This window comes from Bombyx mandarina, chromosome 23 (assembly GCF_030267445.1).
Source record: "Bombyx mandarina strain Sakado chromosome 23, ASM3026744v2".
Classification (NCBI taxonomy): domain Eukaryota; kingdom Metazoa; phylum Arthropoda; class Insecta; order Lepidoptera; family Bombycidae; genus Bombyx; species Bombyx mandarina.
Window position 1 is genome coordinate 15,774,910 of NC_143229.1, and position 10,947 is coordinate 15,785,856.

A 10,947-nucleotide genomic window follows, 5' to 3' on the forward strand; every position below is an offset into this window, starting at 1 on the left:
ATTAAAGGTCCGTTTTATTTGGTATGATCAGTATCAACAATTCGATGTTTTTAATTGAACTTCAATTAAGTTTACTCCATTCGCATAGCTGAAGAAGTTTTTCGCTATGAATATTTGTTCCAAATGCTTCAATTTTAAATAGCACTCCTGTGAAGTTGCAAAAATGTCGCTTAAGCCAAATAACCTTTCACTCTTCGATGTATGTATATATCTATTGTATGTATATATTTAACGGCCGTCTGGTGTAGTGGTAAGTGACATGGTCACTACACAAGGGGGTCGCGGGTTCGAATCCCGCCAAGGGAAGATATTTGTATGATAAATATAAATGTCTTTTCCAGGGTTATGGATGTCTATTAATTATATGTATGTGTATAATAAAAATCTTACATTTATATCCGTTATCTGGTACCTGTAACACAAGTTCTTTACGAACTTATCACGGGACCAATTAACGTGGCGTGATTGTTAGTAAATATTTATTTATTATTTATTTTATTTATCTATATATAAAAACAGCTGTTACGCGCGACTTCGCCCGGTCAAGGCAACGTGGCAGTGCAGTTTTCCGATGCGATTTCAGTCTCCTGACCTAATATTATCACTTTAATACACAACCATGTTAAACTCATCCTTCATTTGGACTTGAAAGACGGATAAACAAACACACAAAAAAACACTTACCCGTAACAACGATTTGGCGTTGCTGTCTGAATCTATGTTAACTTTGCTAGTTCGCACGTTCGACATTGAATAGTGTCGTTGGCAATGTCAAGGGCACTGATAATAAGAACCGTTTGCTCGATTACCTTTGCAGCTAATTAAAAAAAAACGTGTTTTTAAAATGAAAAATTTCACTTAGCGTTCAATTTAATAATAATTTATATAATTTTGTTTGAACAAGCTAAATGCGAATTAAAATTCGATATGGTATTCCATAATTATACGGCTCCAAGAACGACTCAAGTTTGGAGAATAACCGACGCATCCAACAAAAGGTTATTAGATAATTATGCAAATAAAAAAAATACAACAGATATTTCATAATCTATAACGCGGTATTTTCACCTATTACAAAAAGAAAATTCGCCAAAATCCTCATATAACACGGTACTTCTACACAACACGATAACGAGATTTTTGTTAGATAATTATTTAGAAAGTTACATTATGCACTATGAACACACACTGTTCCTTGCTGGATGTCTTGTTGTTCTCTTCAATGAAACGATTTGGCTCGTATTTACAGGTTTATTAAAAAATAAAAACTGAAGAACAAATAATAATGAGGTTGAATATTGTAGTAGATAATGTATGTAATCGTTAAAGATGTATATGCGTTCGCGATCGCTCGATGAAGTGAAGCTCGGTGGTGGGCGAGAATAAAAACTTGTTTGGAGGGGGATTTAGAGATCCTTAACACTCACTATATGAGCATAAGCCAAGGATCGGAAACGCGACCCACTGAGAAGATCCGGCGAGAAACTCAGTGGGCTGTGTCTGTGGGCTAGTTTACTCGCCGAGCCCTTCGTCGCAAGCGACGGGTTCGACTAGGACGGTGAGCGGTGCCGGTGGTACCTAAAAGCACCGTTAATGGATCAGAAGGATCCGTAATGACGTGCTTAGGGTGACGTCGACAATGGTAGTGTTGTTATTGAGTTTGGGTTCTCATTAAAAACGTGCACACCTCATCATCTTCATGATGCTGGATGTAGAACTCCCCCGATCTACACCACTGAGCCTAGGCCACGGGCTGTCCTCACCCAGTTCTTGCCGGCCCCCCTTTGAAAGTCACGCGTAGTAGAAGTCCTAGGGCACCTCGCTGGTACATAGGGGTCTGACAAGTTATCTCCACTTCACTATGTCTTTTTTGTTTTATATTGCATAGATGGGTGGACGAGCTCACAGCCCACCTGGTGTAAAATGGTTACCGGAGCCCATAGACATCTACAACATAAATGCCGCCACCCACCCACCTTGAAATATGAGTTTTAAGGTCTCAGTATAGTTACAACGGCTACCCCACCCTTCAAACCGAAACGCATTACTACTTCACGGCAGAAATAGGCAGGATGGCGGTACCTACCCGTGCGTTCCTACCACCAGTAATTAAGCAAATTATAATTTTGCGGGTTTTTTAATTTATTACACGATGTTATTCCTTCACCGTGGAAGTCAATCGTGAACATTTGTTAAGTACCTACTTATTCAGTAGAAAAATTGGTACCCACCTGCGGGATTCGAACACCGTTGCATCGCTCAACACGAATGCACCGGACGTCTTATCCTTTAGGCCACGACGACATCTTGCCCTTGTTCCTTGACATCACTCCAGGTCAGGCCGGCAGTTCTCATTTCGCTGCCACAGTTCGTCGCCAACTGTGTACAGAGCGATCAGGTCTTCTCCTACCACGCGAAGGTTACAAGTAGCCCCCTGAAATTGATAAAAAAATCGATTCTACACGTTGTAATTTAAATTTAATACGGCACGCGTTCCCATCACTAGCAAGCAGTTATCCGGACCGTGTCATTGGTAGAGAAGTATTGTGTAATTTGGCAGTCATCACCGGCCTAGGTTTTCGACTCGGTTCGCTATTAGCTCTCGTTTGCGATAAATAAAAAAGTCTTCGAGACGGACTATGTAATGGTGGAAATGTTATTTCCCGCCGATGTGACCTAGTCGGTCAGGTGTCCGCCATTTTGCGCGCCTATTTAACTGTCAAAATTTAGACCAGCGTCTTTTTTTTTTTCGTTTCGTTTCGTTGCGTTGCAATCGCAAAATGGCCAGTGTTATTTCGGGTATGTATGGAATTTAGTTTGCGCCAATCAAAATCGTTAGTGAATGTGCGGCTGTGGAAAATTGAAAGTGTTTTGATAATTTTCAAGTTTAATTAATTAAAAGTGGAAACGTATTCTATGTGATGTGACTTGAGAGAGACAACAGTTTCAATGAAGTGAATTTAAATTTTATTTTGAACATTAATAATATTTAAAAAAAAATTGAGTTGCATCTGTCGAACTGTCAGTCAGAGTTGCGTTCGGAAACGAAGCGTTCACAATTTAAAAACATTATTTTCAAACGATACGTTCTGAAATCGTTCCATGCTCACTTACTACGAAGTGTTTATGATAGTGGCATGCGTTACTACCGGCATCCTTGTTGTTATGAGCAATGAAGTGTGGCTGCCGGTACTGCTACGACCCCCGGCCCCGCCTGCCGCTGCCTGCCAGGCCAGCAGGAAGAACGTATGGCAGATATCAGGTTAATAAACTTAATATTTTAATATATTAATATATTAGTAAGGATAATCCAAAAACTGCTAATCAGATCTCGGATGAAAGTTAAACGACAAGAAAAACACCACCGCCTCGCCTCGTCTTTGAAGTCGGTAAAAAAAAAACAGTAAGCGTCCTTTATTGAATGAGTAAGACGCCCGGTGCGCACTGTTGAATCACAAGACTGAGGCAGCTCAAATCAATAATATAACTTTTAATTCCTTGTTTGTTTGGTGGTTAGATGCGGATATCCCGAAGCCTATGGATAGCCCTATATTAATACCACCGACCAACTTCAGGTGCAAGGTGGAAGTCTTGATGAGATCCTTCAAAGTAAAACTCTGTAATTATTATTTCTACTGACGGGTGCAGTAGGAAAAGAGAATTACGAGTAGATTGTAAATAATGTCGTAAATACTACTATAGATGAGTGATAAGAGAGGTTAGTGTTATTCTAAACAGATCCTTATTGTCTCCATAATTACGATTTCCATTGGCTATTTAGGTAGGTCTTTATTAGCTTGGTATGTTTGTATGTACCCTATTATCTCAACGTAATTCTTCCGATTTTATAACGTCCGATTTAAAAGTCCGATGAGAATTTTATAACTTCGCTCTAATGTCCTGAACAGGAGAAATTATTATTAATCAAATTGTATCTTTTTATCTTTTAAACTACATATAAAATTGTTTTAACTCAATTTTCACGTTCACCGGTAGACCAGCGATTCTCCAATTGTGGTGGCGACAAAAACGCGCTACAGAGAGTCGGTAACGTTGTCGTGTCGCGACGCGTTGTCGTGGCGGGACGCGAGCACAGTCACTACGCGGTCCGGCTGGCCGCGCTGACGTTGACGCGAATGGTACCACCACGCTGTGGTTGTGGTATTGGCATGTTGTTTGGTGTTCTTGTTTTTTTTTTAATATAGCGGGCTTATTTCGTGTGGGTTTTTATTGGATTCTACGCTGAAAGACGTCTACTCGTGTGTGCTTTACGATTTTCTATTCCCCGATAGTGGTAACAAGTGTGGTAGACTTGATATAAAACAATAGTGCGAGTATCTGACGCGTCATCAATGTGATCAGTGCGAGTTTTTTACTTTTCGATCGCGTAAAAGTTAACTCAAATTTGTATGGAGTAGGAACAGCGCCCCTAGCGGCAAACGAAGAACTTACGCGATCGAGAAGTTAAAAAACTCGCACTAATCAGACGGGTCTAGTACAATATACGGAATGTGAATCTTGTCTGAGCGATTTTATATGGCGCCCGTGCATTATAGTATGTATTTTTTCCTACTTATTCTGGTAGCCTTAGAGAGCTTACCAGCGTTACCGAACGAGTAAGTGAGCTCACGGGGCTCAAATCTGAGTGTTTGTAAACTATGTAAAGATGAAATAATCAAAAAGACAAAAAAATGCAATAATGTTATACATACGTTTTTAGCCTATTGATATCTCGAACACTAATGCCGTTGCCCATCTTAAGACATGAGGCCGATGTCTCAATCTATATTCCACAATGGCTATCCATATTTTAAACCGGAACGCAGGTCCGTTTGGCAAATAAAACAATGAGGATAGTAATAACCATCAGCATGGGTTCTTAATACGGCCCTGCCACTATTAAATGCCGTTGGCGTGACAGTACCCTGGTGTAATACTTTGGAAATGCCGATGCCCGTTCTCCCATGACCACATTAATGCCTCACGACATCCACGGGCAGGAATGGGGTGATGCTTGTCTAGATCACACAGCCACAGTTTTACAATCGATGTAGTTGAGAAACGCCTTTGATGTCTAATCGCCGCTCGTATAGGTACTTAAGGCGCAAATTAGCGAGGGTTGTCAAAAAATGAAAATCAAATTAATTGTAATTATTACAGTCGCGTCTGCCCTCAACGTTTGAGTGCGCAAACTGAGAGCGATCGGGGGCTACGATCCAAGCCCTTCTGTATACAAGTTAATTAGTTTCCTAACTACGTGGTTTGTAAAATTGTATAAAGGCAAAATCGTTCAATTTAATTTCACTACACGCGCACCTTCACATGTGATTTTCGGTTTTCAACTTTACGTCAAGGCCAGTGAGCATTAAACTATTTGTATTTCTACGAGTGTTTATGCGGATTGATTTATTTTTACTACAAGCTTAATTCGATTCGAACTCTTCACCTTACACATCGTAATTCCGAGCTATTGTTCTATTGTTGATTTAGTCTTATCAGATTCATGTTAACACAAGTTTCAATCCTAGACGAGCGAACTAACCCAAAGAGTTTCTCGCCGGATCTTCTTAGTAGGTCGCGATTCCGATCTGGTGGTAAATTCAACGAAGCACTGCTCTTGCTAGGGCTGGTGGTTGGCAAATTCTCGCTGGTTGAGCCCGTCAGCTCACCTACCTGCTCAGGGCGTAGCTAAAATAGCCTCTTAGGCTACCAGTGTATAAGTAGGGATAATAATACAAGTTGCAATTGGTTATACGAATAGTACTCGTAAAGCGGCGGGTAAAGCATGATTAATGGTAGCTTTCAAACAGACGATAGCGAAAAGCGTTTTTGTATTGGAGCGGTAATGTAAGGGAAGGGGGCATCGCGCCGTCTCACTCGCACGTTCGCGACATTACGACATTGGTGTCGCAGGTCATTTGAACGACTCAGAATCCGTTTTTTTTTTAATTACGCACTAGAATTCTCCGGCTATCTTATGAGAAAGTATAGTTGATTACAATTTTCTTAATGAGAGTTTATCAATTTATTTAATAGGCCGTCGATTGAAAAGCCTAAGAGAATCACAGGTAATATAATAGTTTGATTTTTTATTATTATATGCATGGTTTTTCATGCTCGGCGTCGTAACTCGCAACGATTTGAGAGTGACTGGATGGCGATGCGTTTTCAATGATTTTACTTTCAATGTCGCATCATCATTTGGGGCTGTCGCGTTATGAACGAGAAACGTGTCAAGCGGGTAGTTTGAAAACTGTTTTATAATAGATTCGCGTGAATGTGAATTTTCAGGAATTGGCCGGAGGCAAAAGCGGTCCTAGCGGCCTGCGCCGGAGCACCGATCGATCGGAATCACTCTCCGAGTCCAGGAATGAGCGGCAGTCAAGTCACACCAGTGGTAACTATGAGATTTTATTAGTCTACATTGCTTTCGTTTTAACCACGTGAAAGACGATATGTCTAAGAGGGGAGTGAGCGAAGAAATGGTATATGATAGAGGAGTTTTATAAGTTTCTTACTGGTGGTAGGACGTCTTGTGAGTCCGCACGGTTAGATACCACTACCCTGCCTGTTTCCGCCGTGAAGCAGTAATGCGTTTCGGTTTGAAGGGCGGGGCAGCCGTTGTAACTATACTGAGACCTTAGAACTCATATCTCAAGGTGAGTGGCGGCATTTACGTTGTAGGTGTCTATGGGTTCCAGTAACCACTTAACACCAGGTGGGCTGTGAGCTCGTCCACCCATATAACCAATTCAAAAAAAAGCCGGACCGTTAACAAGGTACCTTCTCCCCGTATCCAGGTCTGAACGGCCTCAGGAACATCGGCAACACGTGTTTCATGAATAGCGTCCTCCAGTGCCTATCGAACACCAAGCCGCTGCTGGAATACGTCTCCGAAGACAAGTATTGCGATGACATCAACACTTCGCTGTCCTGCATGAAGGGGGCCCTCATCAAAGGTGAGCTTGCGTCCAGACTGCACGTCATTATGGATCCTCCCGATCCACTAACGATGCTTTTAGATACCCCAAGCACCGGTCATCGTTCTCGTCGAACCCGTCGCTTGCGACTAAGGGCTCGACGAGCGAACTAACCCACAGACACAGCCCACTGAGTTTCTCGTCGGATCTTCTTAGCGGGTCACGTTTCCGACCCAGTGTTAACAACAACGTCAGGTTTGAGCCCCGTGAGCTCACCTACTAGTTAAGGTTACGCTGAAATAGCCTCTCAAGGCTATCATCAGCTTAGGTATGAAAAAAAAAATTGTGTCTCGCAGCCTTCGCGACGGTCATCAAGGAGGTGTGGCGTAGTGGTGAGCGCGACGGGGTCGTGAACACCACCGCCCTGAAGTCCCAGGTTCAGAAGTTCGCGCCGCGCTTCATGGGCTATAGCCAGCAGGACGCGCAGGTGGGAACTTCAACTTTGCACAATAATATTATTATGTAATACAGATTTTCCAGGAGTCAAATTCCTTTTAAATCGAACATACCCTTCGAACTATCATTAGTAATGTGGTGATAGCCTACTGAATTTTTCGCGGATCTTCTCAGCGGATCGCGGTTCTGATCCGGTGGTAGATTCAGCGAAGCACTGCTCTTGCTAGGACTAGTGTTAGCAAATTCTCCACTAGATGGCGTTAGTTGCTGTTTGTAGCGTTACCCCTTCGGTTCCCAAGAGCGATCGAAATTCATTGAAATTAAACTGAGTACGAGGAGGAGTTTTACATTTCATTATTTACGTACACTTACCGAAATGTTGGTATCAAATTAATTCCATAAAATCACCTAATAGTGGTACCAAATTATTTACCTAAAACTACCTAAAAGTTGGTACTAAATTATCTTGATTGATAAGTTTCAGTAGGAAGAAATATGTTTAAAAGAGTCGATCGTTACAAAGATTTTTTTTTAAATTCTGATTTCCAGGAGTTTCTTCGTTATCTACTGGAAGGGCTCCACGAGGACGTGAACAGGGTCACAGTCAAACCGAAGCCTATATTGACGGAGATCGACGACAATCTAAGGTTAGTGGCTCGTTTAATTCACCGCTAGAGGGCATGGGGGTGTTTTATGACGGGTCCCACCGCCTGGCCAGTGTTGCCGTGGAGCAATAGCGCCTTTCAGTTCGATGGTAGCCTAAGAGGCTATATCAGCGTTACCCTAGCGTGTAGGTGAGCTCACGGGGCTCAAACCGGGAGTGTTGCTAATACTGGCCCTAGCAAGAGCAGTGCTTCGCTAATTCAACCACCGGATCGGAAGCGCGACCCACTGAGAAGTTCCGACGTGGAACTCAGTGGATTCGGTGGGGTGTTAATACAATTGAGATTTTAATACGCTTTTATTAGCTTCAGACGTATGTAAATATGTTTGTAACGGAATCTTTGAACATGATTTTGACCCCCTTCAAAACGTCGGATTAATTAGAAATTTGGTATACTTATTAAGGACCGATGATAATTCAATATTAAATGAGTATTGAAAAAATTGAAATTAAATTAAAAAATAAAAAATAGTTAAGAAATTCAACTAAAACATAAATAATAGTTAATAATAGTAATAATAGTTAACTAAAAATAGTGTAAGAAAAGTGATTTTATTGTAAAAAAGCATGGCGTGCTTTTCAGGATATTGTCAAAATAACCCTTCTACTCATATCTGTCCATCAAATACCGTGCTAACTACTGATACCGTGCACCCCACGCTTTTTTTTACAATGAAATCACTTATCTTACCCTATTTTTAATTCAAATTTATTAAAATTTATTTTCAATTTTTTTAGTTGGATTTTCTATAAAAGCGTATTTTGTTAGTTTTTTTAAACTATTATTTATTTTTTGACGTCGTATTTCAAGGCGAATGGTTTGGTGTTCAATCAAAGCAATGCTCTTTAGTATGTGATCAGTAGGGTAGATAAGCATGTCTATATTGTAGTATCACGCTGCCTCAAAGCAGACGTGCCCGGGGTGATAGTATTTTTATTATTATTTTGGTGGTGGACGAGCTCACAGCCCACCTGGTGTTAGGTGGTTACTGGAGCGTCTAGACATCCGCCGACAGCTGGCGCGCGCGTCGTTTATCTGCGAATCTTGTGCGGGACTAACCGGTTAATTGGATGTCCTCCAGCGATTCAGCGAAGGCAGCCGAAGCCTGGAGCCGCTACCTGAGGATGGAGGACAGCCGCGTGGGCGACATCTTCGTGGGGCAGCTGAAGTCGACCCTACGCTGCACCCACTGCAACCACGACAGCGTCACCTTCGATCCCTTCTGGGACCTGAGGTGAGCGCCGCCATTCGAGAAAATTGTAAACGCAATTTTCATATATGGATTAAAACACTTAATTAATTAATAAGTATTATTTAATACTAGAAGACCCGTAGTAGTCGAAATTCGATTGAAATGGGTTCTATTGTCAAAGACTATTTATTATAACTTCTATAATCACAGATTTCACCAAGACTACCTACATATATTAATAAAGACAAGCAACATTTAATCTATTCTCAATTTGACCACAGATTATATATAAACAATAAGAAAAGTTTGACAATAATCAAATAGTATGCATGCGTGTGCGTGTCAAATCATGGTAGTGTGTGTAATGCATTTTTTCATTGATTTAATGTATTATAAATGCATAATAAAATAAAATATTAGCTTTCTGCCTTCCTTCTCTATATTCTCTATAAGTGTGAGAAATTTCATGCTCCTCCGTCCGCGCAATTTGCGTAAAAAGGGATACAAAGTTATAGCTTCACGTATTAATATATAGATTATTTAATATGAGCGCACACTTAACCGAACACTTGAGAAAAAGATAAGAAGGAAGTAGAGTAAAGAACGAGATAGCTACATTTTAGAATGACAGGTGTCAAATGCGCTTAGGAATTGGTTTGATATGTCAGAGCAATGTATTACAGAATTTCAATTACCGGGTCGATGACCTCGCGGTTCGCGCTCATACATGTCTGGTTCTTGTCTTGTAAAAGTTTGTGTGTGTAAGTAATGGTTCTGTTGGTGTCCACAGCTTGCCGATTCCGGCCCGGACCGGCAACCTGAAGCTGCAGCAGTGCCTACAGCACTTCGTGCGCGAGGAAGAGCTGGACGGTGACGAGAAACCGGTCAGTTCACATTTAACTAATACTCTAATAAACAACAACTTATTCTTAAAGCTGCTTTCAGACTACGCTAAGCTATAGTGCCATATAGTATAGCAGCGTATACTTAGCCAATAATATACAGTACAGTAAAGTGTGGACGTGCCCTTAACAATGTATGGTGCGCGATATTGTTGTGCTATGACCTATATACTGCGTATATTATATTATAGCGTAGTCTGAAAACAGCTTTATGCTAATGTGCCGATTTAAAAAAAAATGACCGGGAACAAGTGATATCCTCTTATAACCGGCATACGACATGTGTAGGATAGTACAGGATGTTTCGATTTTCGCTATTCGACAATAGATGGCGTTACACTTTTCGAACGTTTCCGGTAGTACCAGTCGTTTTGATGTCCGTTTCAGCTATTTGATGACAGATGGCGTTGTTCATATCGGCTAAACAATATATCGATATCACAATTCGCGTCTAGTAGAACTGATCGCTAATAGCCTTCACGTCTCTGCAACGTTTTAACACTTTACACGACAACTGTACAATTTAACAAAAACGTTCCCGATTGTACTAGTCGTTTTGATATCCGCTTCCGCTATTTGATGATAGATGGCGCTATACATACCGGTATAAAAATGGTGGCAATCGCACTAAATTAATAAAGAAAATCTGTTTTAAAATTATTTTCAATTTGAATTTCCGTTTCTCATTATATGTTTTGAAATATTACTTACCGTGTTTTGATAACAATTTCATAGTGATGTCTTCTTAAAACCTTAATTAAAAACTTAATTTATGTTTCTTAAGTGAGCGAATCAATTTATGTTAAAAATTA

At 40.8% G+C, this 10,947-nt stretch overlaps 1 protein-coding gene across 1 annotated transcript in view; it reads left to right on the forward strand.

Annotated features, from left to right (window-relative positions):
* The window catches only part of LOC114246533 (uncharacterized), a 34,884-nt gene that overhangs the window by 16,584 nt on the left and 7,353 nt on the right, over positions 1 to 10,947 (forward strand). Inside the window, exons 4-9 of the mRNA XM_089737666.1 lie at positions 6,292 to 6,397; positions 6,801 to 6,959; positions 7,277 to 7,407; positions 7,926 to 8,023; positions 9,123 to 9,275; positions 10,024 to 10,183. Coding sequence (XP_089593792.1) covers positions 6,292 to 6,397; positions 6,801 to 6,959; positions 7,277 to 7,407; positions 7,926 to 8,023; positions 9,123 to 9,275; positions 10,024 to 10,183 — 807 coding nt within the window. The remainder of the gene's footprint in view (positions 1 to 6,291; positions 6,398 to 6,800; positions 6,960 to 7,276; positions 7,408 to 7,925; positions 8,024 to 9,122; positions 9,276 to 10,023; positions 10,184 to 10,947) is intronic.